This window comes from Lepisosteus oculatus, chromosome 11 (assembly GCF_040954835.1).
Source record: "Lepisosteus oculatus isolate fLepOcu1 chromosome 11, fLepOcu1.hap2, whole genome shotgun sequence".
Lineage (NCBI taxonomy): Eukaryota > Metazoa > Chordata > Actinopteri > Semionotiformes > Lepisosteidae > Lepisosteus > Lepisosteus oculatus.
Window position 1 is genome coordinate 14903572 of NC_090706.1, and position 26123 is coordinate 14929694.

The 26123-nt window shown below is 42.4% G+C and overlaps 1 protein-coding gene and 1 long non-coding RNA gene across 4 annotated transcripts in view; one reads left to right on the forward strand and one right to left on the reverse strand.

Annotated features, from left to right (window-relative positions):
- LOC138241837 (uncharacterized) overlaps positions 1-26123 on the reverse strand; it is a 301671-nt gene that overhangs the window by 144521 nt on the left and 131027 nt on the right. The window contains exons 3-4 of the long non-coding RNA XR_011191095.1: positions 15259-15391; positions 9342-9415 (exon numbers count right to left, since the gene is read on the reverse strand). This is a non-coding gene — a long non-coding RNA (uncharacterized lncRNA). The remainder of the gene's footprint in view (positions 1-9341; positions 9416-15258; positions 15392-26123) is intronic.
- olfm2a (olfactomedin 2a) overlaps positions 1-26123 on the forward strand; it is a 115853-nt gene that overhangs the window by 67770 nt on the left and 21960 nt on the right. For all 3 annotated transcript variants that reach the window (XM_015349048.2, XM_015349046.2, XM_006631577.3), the window contains exon 2: positions 11895-12044. In XM_015349048.2, coding sequence (XP_015204534.2) covers positions 11895-12044 — 150 coding nt within the window. The remainder of the gene's footprint in view (positions 1-11894; positions 12045-26123) is intronic.

Below are 26123 nucleotides of genomic sequence, written 5' to 3' on the forward strand. Positions count from 1 at the left end.
TTAAAATAGTTATCATTTTTCTAATATACTGTATAAAATAGCACCAGATCTTCACGTTAACATTGTGTAAAATCCCCAGAGCGAACAAGGTGTCTGTGAACAGATCGGCAGTTTTGAGCAAGCAGAGCACACATGTGCAACACAGCAAAGTGACTCCGGAGCACCGCTCCACAGGAAGGACAATGCTCATCTCCGCCCCTCAGCACAGTCGGGTGACACTCCATCCCAAGCCACTGTGAAAGAGAACGAAACTCCCCTTCAGCCAAAATGCAGTCACAGAAACCGGTGTGGACCCCACCTCCTTCTCGGCACCCGAGGTGCAGGGGGAAGCCGTGCTCCGGCCCGAGTCGAAGCCATGTGCTGAAACGTGCTTCACTTCACGGCAGGATTCGGGCCCCTGAGCCGGATCGGGGCCCTGATTGGAAAGGAACAGATGGCAGAGCAGTGAAGGGGATTGTAGGAGCTCATTAAAACAGCGCTGTTGACTGCAGCACTGAACAAAACGCAAAGGGAGGTCTCTGCCTGCCCCCACAAAGCTGTGAATATTGTACAGTATATGAGCACTTAGGACTGATCCCCCTGTTGCAAGCTGGGCTGATATCATCTGATCTGATCAGTGACACTGTGTGGCGGCTGTCATTAACTCTGAGCACACTTTGAATATTTAATGCTCACAGGAAGGGGGTGTTAGTCCTTGTGCTCTGTCCTCCTTGCCTTATTCAGGTAGGGCCCATGTTTTGAAAAGGCCCAAGACTGTGTCTGTGACTTCTGCCTCAGGTGCGTAATTGCATCAGTTTCTCCTCTCATCAGTTAGCCCTTTTTTAAATACTGTGTTCTCGTGGAGAGAGGTGAAATGAATAAAATGTACTTTGCTGTAATGCGTTACCTTTTGCAAATGATGTCTTCCTCCTAATCTGAAACCTGCCAGATTTGGGGTTCAGGGTTTTGGTATAAAACAATGTTAAATGGCAATCTATCCCATGTGTTTCTATTCTAACATGACTCGTAAGGGGTTCCCCACTTCGGGAAACTGGCTGGCGAGACCAGTTTCAGTTGCAATGGGAGTGTGACTGACCAGCCCACGGTATCCTGCGCAGACAATAGCTGTTTTCAAAATCAAGAAAATAGTGCCACTGGACTTATTACCGTCATAAAAAGGGTTTTTTTTCCCTCCGAACTCTGCAGAGGAACCAGGAGGCGTTTTCTTCTTTATTCTCTTTATTCTTAATATGGTACCATATTGACACAAGCCCTTGGAGTCAAAGCCACGCAGGATGGCTGTATACAACATTCAATTGACTTTGCCTGCTGGCCTGCGTGAAGCAGCCTGCCACTAATCTGGAAAGACAGTCCAGGGAAACGGCCCTCTCATTGCTTTTAGTTATACCTTTGCCCGATCGATGAGATGTCTTCTGCCAATGAGTCCAGAATGTAATGGGGCTAGCAACTAAAACACAAATGACAGGGGAAGATGGATTTCTTTACCAAGAATGCAGTGGAAAAGGGCTGAAATCAAGTTCAAAGTAGAAGGAGATACAGAGAGACACATAGAAGACAAAGAAGGATAGTTGGTCAGACTGGCAGATTGGCAGATAGGGAGATAATGTAAATGTTGTTTACTTTGTTGAAAACAGCTTCAGGCAGTAACGATGTTTTTAACTGAACTCTAACATCAAAAAGCTGAATATCTTATGATACTCCTGCGCTATTTGATATTTTCAATTGCTAGAGTTTTAATTGCTTTCCACATTCCAACATAAATTATTTGTTAACCACTTCTTTAACTTTGCAAGGTGCATTTTACACAATGCAATATGACACCTCCCCTTCTTGATAAAATGCTTGCATATATTTTCAAGCTGCTCCGCGTTACAGCTGTTCTTCATACCCTACAGCAAAGACAAGTCAAAGCTAAACATGCAGCAACCCAGAAAAGGCCAAGAAGGAAGAGCAGAGAAAAAAATCTTCTCTCCACTCTAAAGGCTAGATTTCCTCAGTGTAGCTTTCTGGCTGACAGGCACCAGCCTGCATGTCTCTAATCTCATGTACATATCCGTAATCTCCTACAGGCTTTGGTGAAAGAATATTGGAAAAATGTATTATTCTTATGCTTATTTGGAGATCCATCTCCCGTGTGCCTGAAGAGAATGGTCCAAAGTTAATAATGCCCTTAGCCTTAGTCCCTGTGGCACTCAAACAAATATTAAAACAAAACTAAAATCCTAATGCATAGAAACAAAATTAAATTCAAGGATAGTGTTCTACCAAGAAATGGCCTTTATGTAAAAAGACAGTGTCACTATGTCTTGAATTTAAATACTGTATAAAGCAGTGATGGGCTGACAGTTCTAAAGTTCTGAGTCATTTCAGAGAATAACAACAGACAAAAGCTTTAAACATTTTCATTGCCTGCAGGCGTTGACACGTGTAGGGCCACACACAGGAGAGCAATTCTTCACATACTGTACAGCAGCACTGGTAAAAAGCACATAAAAGCAGGCTCCATTCCAAGGTCTTCCAGCTGCAGGATCTCATGCAATGTGTACTGATGATGCACAGAACCTTTCATTTAACTCCACATATCTCTACCTACAGTGTATTTACCAAAGAACTTGATGGACAAGAAATGTACAAGCATGCGGTGCCAGTGTATTTGGAAAACTCAAAACAGTACAACCCGATATTCCATAAGAGTTTGACACCATCAATGCAAGAGACTGTCAGGCTTCGAGCAAGCATGTACCAGCTACCCTGAAAACATGCCACTTCCTCCTGTGGTCCTGTGTATGGAGGCAGAGATCTCATTCTGCACCGGGGAAGGAGATAAATGTTTCCAACTGGAGCCAGGAGCACCACTAATGGTTACATAGCACTGATGGCTTCATACAAAAAACAGAGGAAGGGCCTGCTAGGTGCTCTAACAGGAACAAGCACCAATCTGGACTCAAGTGGAGTGTCAATGGTAGTGGGTTCCAGGCTGCATCATGTCACTAGCCGACTGTGATTGGCATTTCCCAAGCTGTAGTGTGCAACTTGCTGTGTGCAACAGGGAACAGGGTGTGATTAGTCAGTCAGAGAGAGCTGTCAGTGAGCTCTGCAGCCTCCTGGGGTCTAGCTGTCTTTCGCTAAAGGACCTTCTCTCCTCCAGTAGGCTCTGAACCTCCAGTATGAGGCGGTGTTGCCTGTGACGTGTTAAAGTATGAGTGGCTCAAAGACAGGCGGGTCAGAGGACTCTGCACTCCCTCATTCTCCCCTGTGTGCAGTGGAGGGGTTTGCAACTGCAAGCGATTCCATAATTGGTGATTTTTAAATTTTGAAAAACCAAAATGCAAACTGTCCCATAAATTGCAGGGCATGTGTCAGAGAATGGGACATCCATCTTGAGTCTGATATCCCACATTCTGAACACTGCCCTACCTACAGTACCTAGGTGTTCCATTTATGGTGCACACAGTCCAGAGTGAGACCCTTATGCAGAGCTCACTATAACATGGTCTGATAGTGACTTTAATAGAGGAAAGAACAGGCTGCTTGATTGTTCCAGTCTCTGCCTCCTATTCCTGCCCGTGACGCACTAGAATCCAGTGCACTTGCACTGTGAAAGCCGATGCTTTAAGTGGAAACAATAGGTGTTAAGTGCTCTTCTGTGTAAGCACATCTAACTGCGTGAGAACATCTAAGTGCTACTTGCATGGTACTTGTATCCATGCTGCATGAGTGGGCTGTGGACAATGTGCTTTTCACTCACCTACAGCAGCAAGATGTTCATTTCAATTACTGCTGACACCCACTGCAAAGAAAACCTGACTGAGATGTTTCTGGTGTGCACTGTTAATTTGACCTGGTTACCACTGTTTCTGCCTATGTTTTCCTCCATGTTACGGAACAGTATTCTTTAAATTACTGAGCAGGAGTCTTGCTTTAGCCAGACAGTGAACTTACAGTATGTCAGCTGTATTAACGACTGGTACTGTATTTACCAAAATGTTTCTATGACTATAAAACAAATTGAATATACACCCAATGTTTGAGTCTATGTATTTGTATTTAGCTGGTTTTAACTGCACATTTTGGCAAAGAAGTGTTCACGTTTGACCTGAACACACAGATGTACTGTTCATACACAGACTCATATATGCCCAGAATGGAAGAACTTTACTGACTTAAGAGTTAAAAGCCACGATCAGCACGTGTTTAGCTTATGGTTGTTATGTCAACATACTGTACAGTACAATAACAGTGCAAACATACAGTAGATATATTTAAAGATCTGGTGGTAGGAAACAGACCTTGCAGACTTCATCGAGTGTCTTGCTGCATGACTTTGTGTGCGTCAGGAAGCTGGAAGTGCGGGCCGATGTCTCTGGGAGAGCTGTGCTGTTTTGACAGGGGTAATCAAACAGAACGGGGATCTTTGCATAACCACACGTTTCTTCTCCCCCGCCCCCCTGGGCTCCTCGGCGTCACAGAATCCGCCTCCGGTCTGACAGCTTGCTTTCATTCCACGTGCCGGCGCCGACTCCAGTACCCCAGGGGACGGACACAGGGATGAAAGCTTTGATTCTGCCATGCTACCGCCTCTTCTTTTTAATTAAACTTGTAAGTGTCCCGAGATGAACAATCTGGCCATTTCGGCTCCACCCGATTCCACAAGTGTCCCTGTCTCGACACCTCCGTGCCTCTATCGGAAAACAATAACGAGCTCAGCTTCTGTTACAGTCTGAACCCTCCGATCATGAGCAGCAATGGGAAAAGCAAACAGCTTTTGCTGGCGCTCTGTTTCTTTTTAAAGGCTTGTGGGAAGGCTGTCAGTTTGGAGGAAATTGATTCTGTCAGGCCTTTTTTTTTGCTGACTGGGCATGGTGGCAATTAAGCAAAAGAAATCCGTGTTCTGACCATAGGGTCTCTTTTCATGCACAGAATACCTTAAGCATTAATCTGACCACCGCTAAATTTCTGGAGCAGCTCACTCCATTGTCATCAGAGCCATGTGAGCCTCAGAGGTCTGAATGCTCAATTGTCCAGCGTTTGCTGCATCAGGGACATCATTCTGAAATTCATGAAAAAAGCTGCACAGGGACTAACATACTATAGACCGTGATTAGACTGGAGGCTCTAAAATACATGCAAATACATGCAAGGTGTCCACCGTGACTAGCGCTAGCACACATTTTTGGGTAACTCTGAGGACCACTCGAAAAGGAAGCTCATGTGATCAAACGACAGATGTGAGTACTAGGTTCTGCCAGAAAATGACAGAGTAGCTCCAGATTGCCTCCTGGAAAAAGCTCAAGTTTATTATTGCTGCAAGGTATCACTTATTTCGTTCTTCACCTCTTCCTTCTGCTGTTTCTTATTCCTGTAAGAGGAGCTAATGAGGCTGTAGGAAGCAAAAAGCTTAACATTCCCAGCCTTGCCCAAATTAAATACCAGTTGCAACTGAGAAACACAAAGCAATAGTATGACAAATTCCAAATGATGCTGTGCCATCATGGTGGTCCTTTAGAAGCTAATCTGAGCCACTCTCCAGGATTAACCCTACACAAAGTGGTGGCCACCCTTCACCAGCCCAGTTTTGTTTGGCATACATTTTTCAAGGGAGCCACAAAGTGAGATGTACTGTACTGTAGGTGATGTTTATTGATCCACCATGGCAAATTGAAAGGCCCCACAGCTCTGACTGGAACAGCCCATGCTGTGAACGTCTCTCCCTTTGTTTCGCAGCTTTCAATGGTGGGCCACCAGACCACCTAACCGATGAACCACGCTTCTTTTCTTTTTGCTGTTTCCTATGCATGGGACACCCCTGTCTGTCAGTTTTGCTGAAAAAAGCCAAGACATCACTACAGTGCTTTTTTCAATCAACAACCCTACATAACAGCAAATAAATCTCATTAAAACATAAGAAAGAAGAAGCGACCACTTTACCCACACAGAGTTTTGGTTGGTATTATCTAAACTGGCTGTTCCTAGTTAATTGATGCTAGGATCTCACTCAGCCATGTCTTGAAGAACCCCTGCGTATCTGCTCCAGCATCACGGCTGGGGAGCTTGATCCTCACATCCACACAGCCACTGTTGCGATGAAGTGACTTCTGTTCTCCATCTTAAATGCATCTTTCCTTCGTTTCTACTTTTTTGCCCTTCGGTGTGTGATTTTATTGTTGGTCCTGAAGAATACCACCGAAACGGACTTTGATTCTTAAAACCGTAGGCTTCTCTGTTAAATACAGTACTTCAGTGTAAGATGCTTCTTCAATTACGGGACCAGAAACTTTTTATAAATGTATTAAAAGCATTAAATCATTTCTACTTTTAAAGCCTAAAATAAAGGGAACACAGGGAGGATTTATTAGGCTGTCCCACTTGTCACCTGAAAGTGATAGATCACTTTCTCAATGTACACCACCTGCCGTCATTAGCCAACCGCAACCTTTCCTTCAGAAACATAACAAAAGCAAACATACTATATGCCATAAGTCTCACACACCAGTGTAGTATATCACTGTAAAATCCCAATCAAGGTTCGATGTCGGCGAATTCCTGATTGAAAACCCTGATTCCGCTGCCACAGTAAAAATAAAGCCATCGACATGTGTGAAAGAGTAGATCCCTCAGACACAGCCGGTCCTTTGTCTCCAATTGATCGGCAGCTCAGTAACCCAGGTGGCACGGCTAAGTGACAAATGGCTCGTTTTGCCAGCGTGACGTCTCGTTATCGACAAACCCGTTTCGCCCTAGCAGTGCTCTATTATACTTGTGTGTGGGCGGCCGACAGCATTCTGGAAAGCATTCGGGTTTTTTTTTGCATATAAAGATTAGGAATGGAGAAGGAATAATGGCAGTGCTAAAAAAGGCAAAACCATAGGGCTTGAGGTACAGCAACGATCCTTAACAGAAACACAAGCAAAACCACCTGCTTTTCAGCCAGGTTGGAGCTGTAGGGAGTTCAAACCAGATGAAAATCTTTCCTTCTGCCTTCCGATTTAGCCTCACAAATGATTATACAAAGAGGTGCCTTTGTTTTTGCATGACCTGGAAAAATGTTTGTGTTCTAACAGGTTTAAATACATTACAGGCGCACTGCCTAAGGTTTAATTAAAACACTATGGGAAACCAGGCATCTGTAAAGCAAAAGCCTGCAGATCGTCCCTAAAACTCCAGAGTTCAGATCTTTGCAGAAATGCACCATGCTCTTTAAGTTTGTCTGACAGAGTTTAAAAACAAGAAGCCTCCCATTTAATTTCTTAATCGATGGAATAAAATGATCAAAGTCTTGGCTGTGGCCTTGTCAGGGTAATAGAATTGAAAAAAAAAGAGATGGAAATATCAAAGGGAATAATTGACTGCAATATCGTGAAGGGTATTGATTTTGTGCTTCAACCTGTCCATCTCTTGCCCTGATTTTAAAGTATGCTTGTTTGGGATTTTTTTTACCCTTTCCTGTAAAATCAATGAACACACAGGGATGCATGTGAAAACACATAGAAACAATTTTGATGGGGGTGACTCACAAAGCAGAAAGAATTAAAAATATAGACTCAGCCCCACTATAGTGTGTAGACACACAAAGTAAGTGGCCATTACTTTCTTTCACAAGTACACTATATTGCCAGTTAAAAAGAGCCAATTTCTTCCTTGAAATGAACTGAGGTATTCAATACAGGCAAAGCTTTTTCGTAAACAGAAAAAAGGGCCAAGGACGACTCTGACATACATTTCAGTATTGTTACACTGAAAGCAAACATTCACATGTCATTAAGAGCAGCTAGAGAGTATTAAATCCCGAAAGACAAACACAGCTAGTTGTCAACATCATAACACAAATGGCAGGTGCCACCACTCACCGTATGAAACAAAGTCACCATCACAGGTTTCCCGGATGGGTTTATAATCACCACTGTGTCTTCTGACCTCTGTCCTGGTCTGAGCTCTAAATGTCAAGCCCTTAAAAATCCCCTTTTTCTGACCAGTTTCAGCTTTTAACAAGGCATTTTTGGATATGAATATCATATTAATATAGTATTAACTGCACTAGGTCCGGGTTTCAGAACACCCGTTCGTGTCTGGAATACAAACTGTTAAACTCCATTCAGAATCACCTGTGCCTGTGACAGAAGCGTCTGGTGCCATATTCTTTTCACATGCAAATTACTTGTTTTTGGAAGTTGACAGCTACTGTAGCAATGAGGAAGGGCAGAGACACTCCCACAGTCCACCCCCACTTTTTCAGGCCTTCATTTGACACGCATTCTGACACACCACAAGCATCCCGACTAGCGGGGTGGTGCATCTGAATCGCAGAGCTCGGGCCGAGCCCAGAGTAAGTGCTTGCACCGGCTGAGCCAATCGAGAGGCTCTCGTGCACCACTGATTGACTGATGAGTGAGGACTGTTTAGACAGGTGCAGGGCAGCAGGCTGTGAGAAGCATGACCAGAAGAATGTTTGCTAAACAACAAGACTGTAGACTGTTAAACCAAGGGATCAATAAGACTGAGCAATTAAAAGCAGACCTGGAATAACAACCAAAAGATGCATGGGCCTTTGAAGATCAGGTCTGACACACATCCTGACATTCAACCCTCCCTTCCATGCAGAATTTATCCCTGTCCTCTCCAATTCCTTTTTCCTATATTTATTCATTCTTTTTTTGCACTCACTTGCTTGGTGCTCTTCATCTACCTGACAGCTTTCTGATCCTCTTTCTCGAGACTGGAAATAGCTAATAGGTGTGTGGGGCGGGGTAGCAGGGGACCCCAGCCGACACGACTGTCAAGCAGCTCAAATTCTGCTTCCCATCACATGCCTACCCTCGCGACTGACGTCCTGCTCTTTGAAGACAGAGGAAGAGACTAGTTAGGGAGAGGATCATGAAAGAGAATGAGGGATGAGGATGGAGAGATGCTCGAGACGGAGAGCTGAGTGAAGGAAAATGAACGTGCACGTCGGAAAGAGAAACCAGGCCAGTAGTTGGGAGTCAGCATGAGAGAGAAATGATTGCCATGTGTGGCGAGGAGCTTGTGCACAGCAAATACAGCTGCTTTATTAACTATAAAGAAGCTATTAATGCACAACTGCGTGTCTAAGTGAAGGGTACCAAGTGGTCCTCAAGGTCTGGTCCACAAGGCCACTGTCCTGCAGGTTTTATAGGTCTTTTTATATCCCCGGCTTCTTAATATTCTACATGTCCAATTAAGTAAATAGTGAATTAATTAATTCATTATTTCATTAACTAATTAACTAAATTAAAGTTCAATCAAGTAATCAAGTGTAAATAGAAAGTAGGTGGAAAGAGAACCAGAAACCTCTGGCCCTCCAGGACTGGAGGTGCTGTATGTACCTTTTGATGAATCAGATGGGTCAGCTTGTCATGGGAGTGTCTAACCATGTCTTCTGGGTTTTGTTCCAGCAGAGCTGTGAATGGCAAAATTGGATGAATCAGTTGCTTTATTAGGAGGAATCAATATTCTTTCCAGCTCTTCTCTCTTTGACCATTGGTCAGCCCTGATGTAACATACTGTATGCATCACAATCTATTTGCAAACAAATAAGAAAGTATCAGGTTTACTTGCAGAACTGATGCTGAGACACACTTCTCTAAATTAGCTCCCTGGGGTCAGCTACGCCTGACTACCTGACTATCAAGGCAGACACCACTGTGCTCAGAGAGTCTGTGGCTTAGAAAACAAAATCTCTGCAATCAGACAGCATGTCCAAACAGTGTTGAAAGATCCATCCCTGGGCAAGGGCTTTTCTTGTAAAGGCTACTCTAACACTGCTACTGTACAAAAGTCCTCGGGATGTTACAGTAAAACTGTAATCAACATCGCAGGCGGTTTACACAAATCATCTCAACCCCCAAGAAAGGCGTTAGTATAGGTTCATGTTTGTATAAATGTATTATGAGATAATTAATTTTAAACGATGTTTACAGAAGGTCAAAGCACAAGGCCAGGAGAATACAGGAAGGCTGGGTGCCAGGAGATATTTCCAAGAGCCTCCTCTCTCTCTGCTACAGGTGCCTCTCGCTCAGGGCTGGGCACCTGCCAGCTGATCATGCTGGCTTGTGCTGCACTGTGCCCAGCTGTCAGGCCTGTGCTTTGTGGTTCAGAAGACTGATGAATGACAGTGTCGCGTTATGGTTATGCACTATAACAGTCTTAACCACCATCGGGGCCAGCTCAGGGGTTAAACAGTGGACATTCAGGACAAAACACAACTCTATAAATGTATTTCCAAAAGACACATGGAAGGTTACAAATGAGAGGAGACCATCTGGCCCATCTTACTCATAATAGCTTATACCGTATTGATTATTGAAGAAACCCACTTCAGAAGTATGGGGCTGTAGGAGGCATTCAGAGTTCTCTTTTCAATTAGCTCTTTCTACTTTAGTCTTCTGGTTCCTGAGACCTTTAACTCTCATATTTAACTATTATGAAAGACAATGCACAGAGAAAGAGTTAAAGAAAAAAGTTACTGCATATAACATCTTTGTTTGTTTACAATGCTTACAATCCCAGCATAGGAAACCTTTATTGTAATGTGCTGGAAATGCCTTATCTGTTTTATTTATAGGATATTCAGGATCATTAAATGTTCTTTAAAGACTTCTTTAAAGTGAACACTGTACAAAACTATCATGAGCAGCCAAAGGCAAAAAAAAAATTCATTACTATAAGCAGACCAAAGACATATCGTATTAGCTACTGTGGCTGTCTAGCTGAAGGAATGCAGTGTTGTGTTAACAGCAGCTTTTCTGTGTGATGCCTGTACCACTGCTGAGACTACATGGTGCTTTCAGACACTTGAACAGAAGTTTATGGTACGGTGATGGCACAGTCTTGGAAAGAACACTGAAGTCACAATCTAAAGACAAAGCAGTTTTTGCAATGAATAAATGTTATTTTGCATTGTAAGGACTGTTGCGATGACATTAGAGTACCAAAATCTGTAGTTGAGGTGCTGGCAAAGGGACAGACAGTGTCAACCCCCCTTTGCAAAAATAAAAATGAACAAAAAAAGAACAAACCACATAAACAGCAGGCAGTAGACAGCACATGATCCACCTCTCTCCCACACGGGTGTCTTAAATGAAGTGAGCTGCTGACAACACCTGCCGTTTAGGGAGGAGGCTGGAGTTGATCTTTAAAAGGCAGAGCCTATGTGCTCTGCCAAGTCTCCTTGCCCATCGGGAAAAGGCCAGACCTTGCAGATGAATGTGAGCTGCTCAGATGAAGATGGATGTCTCTGTGCTGAGGCCACTGAATAAAATCCCATAAATATTTAAACACCTGAGACGGGGAGGCTGCTGGCTTGAGTTATGTGTGTAGGAACAGAGTGGTGCCTAATTAGATCGGAATGGAATTCATTACCCAGGCAAGGGAAGGGCTTCTCCTATGTTCATGCAACCCTTTGCAGGAGGGGCACAAGTGGGAAAGCATGCAAAAGGTACAAGCTAGCCCAGCAAACAGGGCAGACTGATGCTGGTGCTTTGTGAACTATTACTGCACAACAATGTGTCAGGGATACTGAACTGTTAGGGATGCCCAACACCCCTTTCAAATGAAGCAATCACAGACACCATCCCACGGGGATACAGTTAGATCCGTTCTAGGGTTTACAAGTACAGGCTGTGCACAATGGGCAGTGTTAGGAGGCTTCTAACAACTAACGTGCTGCAACTCTAGTAGCTAGAAAATAGCTAAAACAGGACAAGGGCATTAACCTGACAGGATTTAGAAATATTCGCAGCCCAGTCTCATGCTAGTGCGATGGCAGAGTGGCCTTACTGACCTTGTTTAATTTCCATGAGGGTTACTGTACTGCAGATGCGCAGTTGGCTAGTGTCTTGGCATTGACCCTCTCCTGCCTTCCCCTCCGCCCTCTGCAGACCCTGTTCCCGAGCCCGGAGGAAGGCTGGCAGATCTACAGCTCAGCCCAGGACCCCGATGGGAAGTGCGTCTGCACAGTGGTGGCCCCCGCTCAGAGCATGTGCACCAGGGACCCGCGCAGCAGGCAGCTCCGACAGCTCATGGAGAAGGTAGGAGGCGCGGCGTGGTGGGTGGAGACTCAGCACAGAGCATGCAGTCAGTTAACAGCTCCCCCTGTGGCACTGGGAATTACTGGGAAGCCCAGAATACACTAACAGAACACAGACAATCCCGCATGTACAATTACTTATCCTACCCAAAAAAATCAAACAGAGCCATTATTTTAAATAAAATAATGTTAGGTCGGCCAGAACCTTGAACTTGTTAGAAAATGAAGGATGGATGGATGTTAGGTATGATTATGGAGAAAGACCTTTTGAGTTTTTCATTAAAACACACAGTACACTCTGTATTACAAAGTAATTTTGGAGAGAAACTTGTCATGCTTTCAAAAGTACCTCCAGTCTAAAGCACAGCGTCTGCATCAGACCCTGTCTGGTGCACAAGACTGGGAGGACTACATGCAGGTGTTTGTGCCTCTTCCTTTTCCTGCAGTTGACATCTTTATGCTAAGGCCTATTATTTCAACACGCCTGGGATGTGCAAGTTGGCAGCATGCAGAAATATTATTTTTAGCCCTCTGCAGGCACATTTGTCAGTACAAAAAGAAAAACGTGGAACTTTCTATTAACTGAATCCCAAGCAGGATATAAAGTAAAAGAAAAAAAGCTTATTGAGTAGAGAAGAAAAGCACAGTAACTGGATTTTTAAATCAATCAATGCCTGCTTTAGAAAAACAGTTGTACATACTGTAACTCATAAAGGACCATAAATGCAGGATAGTAAATAATAAAAACAAAAGTATAGAAATGACATGAATGATAAATGGAGAACATGACAGCAATCAGAGTGCTTTCTAAGTACTCAGTACAATATTGTCCTGTTTTGCAGTCGTGACACCGTTCTTCTTCCTTCCCTTATATATATTTAACAATGAATTCCCTGAGTAAGTGTGCCACTCCGCTAGGCTGCCTGGTGGAGGATTTTAAATGGCTGTTGCCTCTGCCTGTTGCTGTGGCCTGGGCCGCCATGCTAAACTACTGTAGCTCAAGGATGACAGTAAAATTCGACCCAGAGGACGCAGAGTGCTGTTGGGCTCCCTGATAAATGGGGCTGTTGAATCCGACCTCCCCCAGTCTGTAAAGCAGCATGGGCAGAAGTACCTGTAGCACTTCCCCTTATCCAATGGGAGTTCAAAGGAAAAAAGTCATGTGAGGAGGGACATGATTGGGAGAGAATATCTGCTCTATGATACTATGGACACAAGTTTGGCAAAACATTCCTTTGAGTGGAACTTAGAGGTTAAGGGACCGGGGATTCCATTTTCCATGCTAAAAATCCCCATTGAGGAGAGGCTGGATTTGTCTGATGATTTTACAAGACGTTACCATTTTAACTCGGCTTGCCTGCCTAGTCAGATACACTTAGAATAACACCTTGCAGGAAATATCCAGCACTTGTACTGGGTTACATGTCCAGTAAAGGAGAGTCTACAGCTTGAAAATCATAAACTGCCTCAGACTTAACAAGGAATTCTCTACGAATATGTGGGCATAAACTAGCATGGATTGAGCATGGATTGAGGAAAGCACAGCAAGGGCGGACGGACAGGAGCGCAGTGTGTGGAACAGTAGTAAGGTGGGATAAAGCAGGACACACGTACCCTCCCCCATGACGTTATCATGCTTCCTGCACCTCGCCCTAAACCGCCTTCTCCTTTTCCACTGCGGGCACGCAGCAGACGCACCACGGCGCACGGGGCATCTGTCACAGTGCAGTTAATCATAAACCACCACGACTCGTTTAGGTAACCATACTGTATCCCTGGTTCAGGCCCTCCCACTGTCACAGCTGAGCTTGTCACTTCCTCCATTAGCCCAGTCGTCTGGCCCTTGACACTCCTGCAAAGTATTCCTACTGTCTGATGCATGGCAGTAAAATAAAAGCAGATCAGAGCTTTGCTGAAAGCCCCCAGATGAGAAAGGAGGAGAACTGCATCCAAACTTTGAAAGGCGCTGCGGAGCTGAATTGTAGTACGGTTTGGTTAATAGCCTTCTCGGGACTGAGACGCAGGTCTGAATGGCTGATATCCATTACTGCACAATGTTACTTTAACCCACATCTTTACTTCTCTTTGAACCCCTCCCCTCCATTAACTCTCATCTGTCAACAGCCTTCCTCTGCATTCTTCCTGCTCCCCTTAGTCACAGCCTTGCTCTTTCACACTTTCAGCATGGCACTAAATGCATGAGCTCTCTAATTCTATCAGCGTCAGGGCAGCTATGTGTGCACAAAACAGTATACAATCTCTCAGCACATTTGAAGGTTTTGTTAGATCAGTATGTATAAATTCAGCCATCTAGACTGTGCGTTCAATTTGCTTCAGTCGAAAGCACACTGCGGTATACTACGGTCACAGCTCTAAGAAGACTGACAGGTGGCACTTGTGTTGCAGTAGTTGTTACTGAAAAGGTAATAATCACATTTCTTAGGAATACAGCATTTTATATGTTACATAAACATAAAATAACATATAATACATAGCCTAGCTTCCATTTTAAAATGTATATAATTTTAAAACTGTGTACAGTGTTTTCTCTGAAAAGGACATTATATGCCTTGAATGGAGCCTGCATTGGACCTCAATTTTTTTATGTGTTTCACAGAAATTCTCAGAAAACAATGAATTTAATGAAGCGACTAAACTAATCAAAACATCTGAAATTGTTACTGTTGTTAATTTGCCACACAGGGATTCCTTATACCGCAGCCGCCTGTGGTTGTAAGTCAAATCAGTACAATACTAAATATTTATTAACAACATCCTGTCTCAATAATTATAGTATATGATACAATTGTTTGTCACTAGCATGCATACAGTATGACTAGCGGAGGAAAGCTAGGTTAATAAACACTTAGTACTGTACCGATTGTACTGACAACCACACGCAGCTGCTGTCCTATGAGGTTTCACAGCGCCACCTGGCAGTTTGAGTAGTGCAATCCTGCATCAAATTATTCAAAAAAATAAAAAAGCCATAAACCACTGCTGCTGATGATACCACTGTGCCTGAAGTGGTATACTGACTGACACCTCACACAGTCTTGATGGCTGCATCTGTATATGATCAAATTAGTTCAATTTCAAATGCATTTGAATAAGAGAGAGCATCTGTGGTGAACAGGAAGAGATCAAAGAGTCAGACGCTCACAAGATGGAAGCTAGAAGCAAGTCAGTGTAGTTCTACAGAGAATTTTTATTACCTGATGCAATAATAAATGTCGAGGGGGGAAGGAGAGTTTGTCTTCTGTACCAATTATTCTACATCTTTGCAGTCAGTGACTTCTGTTCATTCCACCGAAGGTCTACAACGTGAGGGCTCTGCAGACAGGCAGCCTTTGGAAAGGATTGAAAAAAAATTTGCATGCAATTATTGCCACGTTATTATCAGTTAGAGTTGCAGGCTGAACGAGGAGCTGGGGTGCTTGGGGCCGTGAGAGCAGCTTCTCGGACAGCTTCAATCCCTCATCAGATAAAGAGCTGCTTCTGGTGCCGGGCTGCAAAGTCTTAATAACTTCGGAATTACACAATGATGATTAAGACTAAGGCAAACCAAAAAGGAGGAAAAGAAGGCTGCTTAGTTACGTCAAACAGCTTTTGATAGACGATAACTTTAAAGCCTTTCTTCTGACATTGTATCAGGGCTGCTTGGCACTGAGATTCTAAGCTTGCAAAATATTCAGTAATACTTTAGATTAAGCTTACACTGTAAATAAGGCTTTAATAGATAATATCTGCTGAATAATAATTTGCTACCTAATAAGGGTATACTCTATAATATTAATAACATATTAACCTCACGAGTAGATCACGGTAGATCAAGCTATGATCAAGCCTAGTGCAGTGCAGATATACAGTAGTGATGATATTGTAAACTTTAGACTAACACCTAATATACTTACTACAAAGTATCAGTAACATTCAACAGAAATTCACTTTATAAGACCTTCTATTTTAATGGAATATCCATTAAAACCTTATTCATACAACCAAATTTAAAGGATGACCAAAACATCAATCAAACACACAAACGTTTAAGGTTTTAAAGTTAAAACACTATTTTAAAAACAATAACCCTCAGAAATCCGAACAATTTCTCAAGGGTTCACGTGTTCGTCCAGCAGGAATAAAGTAGAGCCCTCACCCCCCTTTGTCTCTTTCTGATAGGACAGCATTTCTTTTCTTGGCGTGCTGGAAGTCAGACAGGTGTGGAGCCGGGGCTAAAGAGGAGATTCATCAAAACCTGCATCCCACACCCCCCCGCTGTCTGCTTGCGCAAAGGTTACAATTGCCACTCAAGGGCAGACATTAAGAAAAGCCTGACATTTAATTAACCAGTCAATCTGTATGATTGATAAAGGACCAGCTCTTTTTGCTAAGAAGAGATCTGGCAGTTGGGGAGGAGGGGGGGCAGTACGCTGGGGAAAGGTGTCTGGGGTGAGGAGTGTAAATGGGACTCTGTACCGTTGCTGAAGAAGTGCACAGCGGACAGCTAATGGAGCAAAGTGGCTACTGCGGCTTGGTATTATTGACACCCTTTAGCCTGCCCTGTGTTGCTGCGTTTGAAAAGGAGGGACGGGTGCTGCCCTAATTCCATTTACATAAATCACAACAATCTTCAGTCCGGAAGAAGGAAGATAAAATACAGTAAGAGCTCTTTTTAAAGAAAAATACTAAAATACTTAACACAAAAAATCACTTACACTTTACACACCTGCTGCAATAAGAAAAGAATATTTTCCTTTCAGCCGAGAAGGAAAGTTTGATGCAACAAAAGATTGCATTGGGAGACCATAGGTTGCACCAGGTGATTCATTTGGGAGCAGGAGAAAATTAGATTTGCTGCCCCGTTTGCGACCTCTGACACAAATCCATCTCACCCCCTCAGTGACCCCTCCAGGATATAGCACCTCCAGACAAGTAGATATAGATTATGCCGTGAGCTGAGTGGAACAAAGGAAAGTATGAACACAAGGATAAAAGAACACCAGACTGCAGCCTAATGACAAGAAGAGGCCATTCAGCACATCAGGGGTCATCATTTTCATTAGCTCTGAAAGAGTCTTGCGTCACTGCTTCTCAAAGGCATCTTGGAAACACTGCTCCTCAAAGGCATCTTGGAAATCAGCTGTACTCTATGAACAGTGTCGCAAACTCTGGTACCGGGAACCAGATACGGTTTGCAGCACTGTCCTTGTGCTCTGCGTAAATACAGAACTTGATTTGAAATTATTACTAGGGCCAGATCTAATTCTGTTCCCTTTAAAAGTAAAAAAAAAACACCTCCATCACATCTCCCCTTTGTAAAGGTTGAACTCCCCAGATTCTCCCAGTTGCTCTTACATTGTAAAAAAGAGAAACTGGCCTCTGTGATCTAAGAGTGACAGGAGGCCTTATTTCTGATGCCACTCATCACACAGTAAGGCAAATGTCCTATTCCTCACCTACCCTAAAACAACAACAGTTGGCAGATCGTTTTGACAAGACCATTAGTGCAACAGAATACATTTGGGGTTTGTGAGAGGCAGCTGTCTCGTATTGAAAGTCACATTCTGTATTCTGTTTTATGTCACAGCCAGCCTCAGCCTGGCCGAAGTGTTTCTGTGTCAGCTGTAGCCACATGCTCCATACTCCTACAATTGTTGAACAAATTATTTCCATTCCAATCTTGTTTTAACCACCAGGGACATACTGTAGGTTGGAATTTAAAGAGGGGAGGTGGGCTGGGTATATTCACATATTCCTCACCAAGGAAAAAGAGTCCCCTAAGAGTCCTGGGTCTCCTATGGGCTGCAGTTTCCGTTTGTCTGTCTGTTGCTTTAGAGCAGGACAGGTGCCAGTCTCTTTGAGCTGAGAGAAGTTGGTAAATTGGCCCCACTGAAGCCCAGTAATGAGTTTTTTAGATCATTATGGGTATTGATGGCATGAAAAATTGTAGACTATAAACACACCAGGCAGACCAGTTGTGGTATTCTAGAAGATACAAAGACAAAGACTTGTGACGTGCATTTTTCCCCCGAGGCAGCCAAATCTCCCATGTGCTTAACAAAGTGAGGCTGACGGTTGTACACACTTCACGTCTCTTTTGCAACACAGACAAACGATTATCTCAGGTAAACTCGTTAAACCAAGTTCAATCATTCCATAACAATTAATTAGACTTTGAAGACAAAACAAAGAGGAAAAAACAGCACTAAACACGCTAAGGAGGGAGGGCTTTTATTACCTGGAGATGGGATTACGAGTGAGAAAAAACAGCAGGTTCGTTAAGACCTGCAGTTTATTAGGGAAGCGTGCCTTAATTACTTCATTAATTCTGTGCAGGGAACTGAAAATCAAGGGGTCAGGTCAGAGAGGTGCCTCTTAAATGGTGAGATTTCAGAGCCAATTGGCAAATGAGCTTGGCTCTCAGGAGGACAGGAGCTGCCTGGCCACCACTCTCTCGCTCATAATCGTCTCTTTATTGACTTTGTAAGCTTTCAGAGCTTTTTTTCCAGGATTGTTCTTTTTTATTGACCTTTCTGGAAAAAAGAGCTCATAGCACTTTAATAATGCAATATTTGTAATAATAATGTAAAAATTGTACTGATCACATTTTTATAATATGATTTGGTGTCTTCCCCTTGAAGAAAGTGAAAATGCACCCACTGCACAGCCCATCTATCCATTTTATGGGCTAAGTTCTTAAGCTTTATAGTCAGTTATTTTAGAAGCACTGTACATTGGTAATATCTAAAACTCCAAAGACTAATCAACTACTTCTGAAATAACACTTTTGTTTTGCACTTCTGATTTGTTTTTACCAAAGTCCTTTGTGTATAAAAGGCAGAAAGGTTCAAAATCCCTTCAGAAAAATTAAAAACAGCTGCTTTCCACTTGGCAACTGGTAATGCCTGCAGTACAAATAAAAAAAGGAGGTTAGGAAGGAGGTTACTTGTAGGGGTCATAGCAGTTTCGGTGAAAGACACTTCATCAGCAGAAGAAAGCAGTTTTTCCCACAATGAGAAAAATGCCCCCAGCTACTGGCTTACAGCCAAGTTCTCAATCCCAGGCAAACACTGCCACAGCAAGACAGGAAACAAGGAACTTTATTATCGATCTGTGGCTCCTTCTCATATTTATATTACCCGCAAACTATGTTGTGAACCCTTTCTCTCTTTTTTAGTTCTAGTGGATTGCATTTTTTAAATCTTATTCTCCTCTCATCCCACCTTGGGAAATTCCTGGGGCCTGAGGGAGTCTTTGTGAGCGCCATCAGAGTCATGGCTATCGCTCCTTTCAGGAAGATGCCGTGGATAATGGTCCCAGACCAGACTGACGGGGGCGGGGGACTGTCCGTCAGGAATGCACAGAAGGCCTGTGGAAATCCGTGATGCAGATTAGGGAGGTTGTAATCGCTGACCATACGGTTAAACAAACAGTCCACATGCTTCGCCTCTGGCAGACCTGCCTCCCAGTTCAGCACCTTGACAAGGCGGACCGCTCCCCTGAGGAACTGCGGAAAAGCAGCAGGATAACTTGAGCCTGATCCTGGAACCTGCCTGGATGTGAGCAAGAATTTCTGAAACAAGTGAGCAGTGTTTTCAGGTTGTCGAAATGCTGAAAACAGACAATGTGAGCAAGGAAAAGTGAATCCCGGGGATGCTGAACACAAAAAGACAAAAAAAGTTTGTAGCTCACTGGCACAGCTTTTCTTTCAGCTAAGGGTTTTTGGAAAATTAGGCAAAACTTTACAGTCCATGACGAAAGCTGCCAGGGCAACCATTCTGTCAGTCCAGTGGAGATGAAAATGACAGTGTCTGGTAATGAAGAGAGAAGGGCTTTGCCACAAGGGATTTAAAAGAGCAAGAGGGTGTTTAGTGGCTACTCGGATTGTCTCACTGAGATACCACCTGAACTACTCAGGTTAGCAATCCATTTCTCCAATCTTTCCTTTCATACCATCGAAGTGCTACTGTAAGTACTACAGTGCTTAAGCTGAACACTGTCGGTTTTCAATATTTTGTGCTTAAAACACAACATCATCCATTTTTTCTGCTACTCAATATAACACAGTAAGAGTCCTTTCTAAAGATTGAATTATTAATAAAGTTATATACCTAGAAGGTATTCCTGTCTTAAAATCACAGTTTTTAGACCCAAAACATAAAAACTCAATATTTTCCCATTGAGCAGCTAGGATTATAGATTTTATGGACATTTAACTGTAACATCTCCAAAAATAGAAGATTTCTTCCTCATTTCAGTTACAGTTACAGGGCAATTCTGTTATGTGAGCCTTGACTCACAAACTGCATTTCAGTCCAGTTCAGTAGAGCCTAAATGTGGCTCAAGCCTACTCTGACTCATCCAGTGTTAAGACGTTAAATTAACATTTCTCCACTGTGAATTCATGCATTTATGATCAAACACTGTTACTGGGTGAAAAAAAACACATTTTAAATTACTCAATGGTATGATTTATTAGTCCTGATTATAAATAAAATATTATGAAAAAATAAACCATTACCATAAAGACTCCTGATGTATTAGGAACAAATGTTTATGCCAATTAAGGCATATTGATTACTAATAAGCAGGAATTTTAAGCAATTTACCTCTGACTTGACTTTCAGGAGCTATATTTTACAGATAAAATTCATGGCCTGTCTAGAAAACAGTAATTGCAATCTATAGACCCTCATTTACAGAGCTGCAATTACCTAATCTAAGGTTAATTCCCAATCTGTACCTGTCAGCAATGTTCTAGCCTACTTAAGGTACCCAGCATATTGTGTTAAGGTAGCTATCAGTAAAATCAGTAAGGCAATTAAAAATCGGTTCAATGCTCTTCTGGAAGATAACTAGTCACTTTTAGTCACTAGTCTCCTTTTAAAAATGGCAAATCTCACCTCTGATTCAAACTCCAGGCTGTCGTGAGAAGATGGCTCAGGCTCATTTATATATAAAAAGGACATTTATATCTTTCTTTCATTCTTCACCTTTATCACACGGATAATGAGACAGAAAGAGGGGGCATGCAGCTGATCTGGTTGAAAAGGCAAGGGAAAAAATATGTAAGCAAGGTTAAGTGCAACATCATCGGGCACTGAGGAGAGTCTGTGCAGTAAAAACAACTAGATGGGATTTTCATTTTCTAAAAGAAACTATAAAGGTAAAGACAAATGTAGAAAAAGTTCAGTGTTTTTTCTCTGAGGTTTTGTTAACTCTTATCAACAAATTAAACTCTGTGAACATGGCACTAGATATATTTAGTGTAGGATTGATAAAATATTATTACTGTAAGTCAGTGCTGATTCTGGGGAGCCTGTTAGCCTAACCTTAGTCTTGTCACAAGTTATCATAAGACAACTCTGTTGTATCCATATCATAATATCTGAAAAGCACCTGTTAAGTACAGAAACTACAGCACTACAGCATCTGATTTGGTTCACAAGTAAATGTGAGCAGTGAAACCAAAGACCACACAGAAAATAAATACTACATAGTAAAGCTCTTGCCACAGAAATCCATGGAATACCCAAAGGGGACCGAAATCAGTTCTAAACAGCCAGGATTTACAAGCTGACACCTCATAGCCCAAAAGGAGCCACACCAATGAATTAAAGTACTGCCGATCCCACATAATCTTCTGTGTACCCCAGTAAGATACAAATATCAAAAGTTGCTCGTCCACAAGGGGGGGAATATTAAGACACCAAGAGTTAAAGCCAACAGTAATTCATTAAGTACTTTAAAAAGGGTTGTTTCAGTACACTGTTTAAGCCCCCAATGGACAGGTTCAAAGAGCTCATTAGATGCAGAATGAGATTGAATTGAGTTGCTCCTGCCCACTCTGGAATTTTACTGAGAAAAAGCGAACTGGAATTACAATGGTACAGTAGTTGTTATTTATGTGAGTGTCCTGGACTTTTTTTTTAACTAAGATCTGATAGAAACGGGCTACAAATCTATATGTATAGACCTCCGCAGATGTCAGGGATGAGGTTATCAGCAAATGGACATACTGTAGAACAGAGAAGCTAGAAATGCACTTAGCTATGCATTTGAGTTTTCAAAGTACCGTAGCAATTTTGTATTGGTATAACAAGCTACTTTTATTTCAAGCAGTATTACTTCTTTTATAATTGCACCACAGATCCCAATTTATATTTTAAAAAATACATCAGAAGAACATGGATAAGCATAGCATGGAAAATGCTTTGCTTGTTAAATGCATAAAGGAATTCAGTGGGTTATTCTAGGCTTTAATATTTAATTCAGGAGATTAATGTGACAGGCAGATTTTAGAGGATTCTTTTTTAAAGGTTCTTTGTATTCAATTATTAGGTCTTTGCAAGCCATAGAAAAAAAATCATGGCTACAATGTAATGCAAATGACACCAAGAATTTGTGATTTCTAAGTCATTATTTTGGTGTAGTTCACTGCATTTAAGAGAATGATTACTTAAGCCGTTGGGAGACAATTAGCATCTTGTTTAAGAAGCGGAGGTGAGATTTTTAAAAGCAGCTGCCGAGCTGTATTTAGTCCACAAACAAGTCTTACCGACTAAATTACAGGGCATTTTCCTTAATTATTCTTGCTGACTGCTAGTGATCACATAAAAATGTGCTTTAGCCATCTACTACCTAATGGTTCCCTGAATCTGGAGATGTAAGGAAGGGTGGCCAGCCTGAACGTCTGAGAACATACAGTATCTACTTCTTTCTCTTGCATGTGGATACATTCCCTTCCCATCAAATTCAACAATATTCAATATTGTTTGCAATTTTTATTACTAGTTTTTTTATTTTTATAAAAGCATACAGTATGTGCAAAGCAACATACGAATATAAATGGATATTCTGTGCATTTCTTCTGCTTATCTAACCTTGATATAAATCTTACCAACCAGTACGATCATCGACATCAGGCCCTACGCAATGCACAAGGCCCAAGATATACAGATGCTGCTTGTCTTAGCAATTACCCCATTCATGCATATTCTCTCCATTTTGGGATAGTTCATTTTAATATGTCAACGTTCTATATATGGACAGAGTCATTGATCAAAATCAATCTACAGACACAAAGGATGCATTTCGTTTCCGAGGGTGACTGAACTGTAAATTGCGATGTGTTGCCTTTAACCATGCCAGCCTGTTAGGGTTGTTGCTGGGCTCATGTGACCGTGCTCCCCATGATTTATGATAATGTAGGAGATTCCAGTGCTCTGTGATGCCCCCTGCTGCCTGGCTACTGCATATATAGGCACTCTATAATTAGATCCATGGTTACATCTTGTCACTAAGGAAGAAAAGGTATTTGTCCTCCTTGTCAGGTCAGGAGGGCTAATCTGGCCTGAGAGTCTCTGACTGCCTGACTATCACAGTTACAGAAGAGGGGGGGTGGGTGGGGTGGGTGTTGCAATAAAGGCAGTAAAAGACTCTCTTTTCTGATTTCGTCATTCAAGCCTCCCTGATAGAGTCTTACATCAGCATCCTGTGTCTCGGGCATTAAATTTAAGGAGGCTCTGAATTTAAAATGTGGCAGGCACTTGGCATTCCACAAGATTTACTGCAGCTCATTAGAAAAATACAATAAGAAAGAAACAGGTTATATCCTTTTAGAGATCTATTCACTGACAGCCTTCCAGAGTCGACAGCCTTATTGTAAGAAATTATGCAATCAGCAAAATGCTTCTTAATCCAGATGAGACACATCTGTCTGACACCAATTACAGTACATTGGATTGCTTAACTATTATGTTGATGGGTTAAAAGATCAGGTTAGTACCTCATTGTGTTTTTGTGCACAGTGTGAGTTTTTAAGTTATGGAAAGCCTGACAGTGTAAAAGGCCACATGTCTTTGGCCAAACACGTCAGGGTCTACAGGCTACATTTACAGGCCTTCTGGCTGCTCCTGAGTCATGACTGCGTGGGAAGACATTGCTAACATGACAAAACAACGAAATCCCCATCGAGCAGTTAGGCAGTAGCGGCAGACCAGCTTTGGTGATGGGCCATTAAGAGTTTATGTTCCAAACCCAGTAAACAAACCTATTCTGTGCACACATGGGGCCATAATTGATTGTGCAGACAGACTGACCCTCATACAGTAAACACTTTTAATCTAACTGCTGAGTTTGTGCTCATTAGGAAGCACAGAAGCCAGAAATGGGTAAATCACAGAATTCAGCAGGTTCTACAAACTGTAGAGGAGGTACATGATAACAGCAACATCCTTTTTTTCCCCTTTGTTGGATCAGGAACATAAGAATGTAAGAAAGGTCACAGGTGAGAGAAAGACATCCAGCTCATGTGGTTTTCAGTAGCTAACTGATACAAGGTTCTTGTCCAGCTATTGACTCAAATGGAGCCATATTATCGGCTTTATTAATTTGTGCATACCTGTCTGTTTCATTGTGCCTTTGTCCTGTTTTACTGCTGAGATGTGTCTATAAAGAAAGGTTTTCCTTATTTGTATTACTAACTACACTCCAGCTGGCAAAGGACATTTCTTTTGGCCTGTGAGTCAGAGCGGTGAAAGCTTAGGCAAACAAGCTGAGGTCTTTAACAGAGCAGTCAAGGCCCCACTGTGAACAGTGAAGTACAGCAACTGTTGTACACTGTGCCCAGCTTGCAATGTGACAGGTTATTCTCCGCTTTTTCCTGTCTGTATTTAATGATAATCAGCCATATAGTAGACGCTCTTAAACAAAGTCTAGTGGGGAACTAGGGCATCATCAGCTGGTGTTGCAGTACGCCTTACCCAAACGATGATGAGCAAAGAAGCCCCGCAACTCCTTCAGGACAGCACGTGACACAGAGGACCCTGGAAAAACTCATGGGCTTGAACCCAGAACCCATGATTTGGAAAATAAACACCTTCAGCTAAACACCATCTATGCATCTGGAATTGTGTCTTCTGGAGCAGCAGTTGAATTTTATTGGGACTGTCACTCAGAGGAATTGGAATTGTTTCCATGGAGTGAGAACAGTTTCTCTGTTGACAGTGGAAAGCTCAGGAGATTGTTACGGAATTAGGTTTCTGTCGCCTAAATGACATTTAATTTGCGTTTGCAAGATATTCCTAAACAGTGGGTGCACCCAGGGAGGAGCTGATAAAATCTAGGAAGACAGCAACAAAATAATGTGAAGTCCAAACTAAATGAGGCCCTAGCAAACAGTGCAGGGCAAAAAAAAAACAGCAATGTTGTGAAAGACAGAAGGCCTCTCTCATAAAATAACAAAACCTACAAATCACTAAGCAAATTTCAAGAAAAAAAAAATGATGGGAGTACCAGCTGTATCACTCACTCAGAATTAAGTATGGTAATTGCTCAGATATTGATAGTCCTGAATTAAACAAAACTGAACAGCAGCAGCTTCAGATTAAATTCAAAGTCATGAGCAAACAGCTCAAGTAAACTGAAGGATTTATCCCTGTGTAGCTGTGCAGAGCCAATCTGAGTCATTACGTACTACAGTATACAGTATGTAATCATTCTGCTGCTTGACTTGAAAGCTCGAGCAGCAGAAAAAGTCTGTGAACTCTGAATCAGGTTTCAGACAGGAAGAAACCAGGTTTTCAGTCTGCAGAGACATTAGCCTGCAGAAGTGAGGTGGACACTGGACAGAGTTCACCTCCAAAGATGCAGATGTGAATAGTGGTCACTAATATATTAACACATCTTTTTCACTGACAGACAGGAGAGAGGTCAGTTCTATAGAAGCCAACAGTAAGAAACACAAACCAGACAAACCAGAGGTCACATGCAGAAACGAATGCACCGAAAGTGGAGAAGTAGAGGCCCTTTTAAGGGTGATGGGGTTCCCATGAGTATTGTAGAAGCTATTACCCTGTGTTGAATGGACTGAATGTGCTCCCCTTGTTTTTAGACTCTCATGTTCTTATGCTGAAAGACAGGATTGTCCCACGCTGAGCAAGCCTGTTGCCTAGGGCTAGGGTACGCAATCCTGGTTCTCTGAGTCCACCTCATCACATGATTTCCAAGCCTGCTGTAACGAACAGTTCTTTCCGGACCCTATGTGGACGACACAATCCAAAATCGTGAGGAAACACTA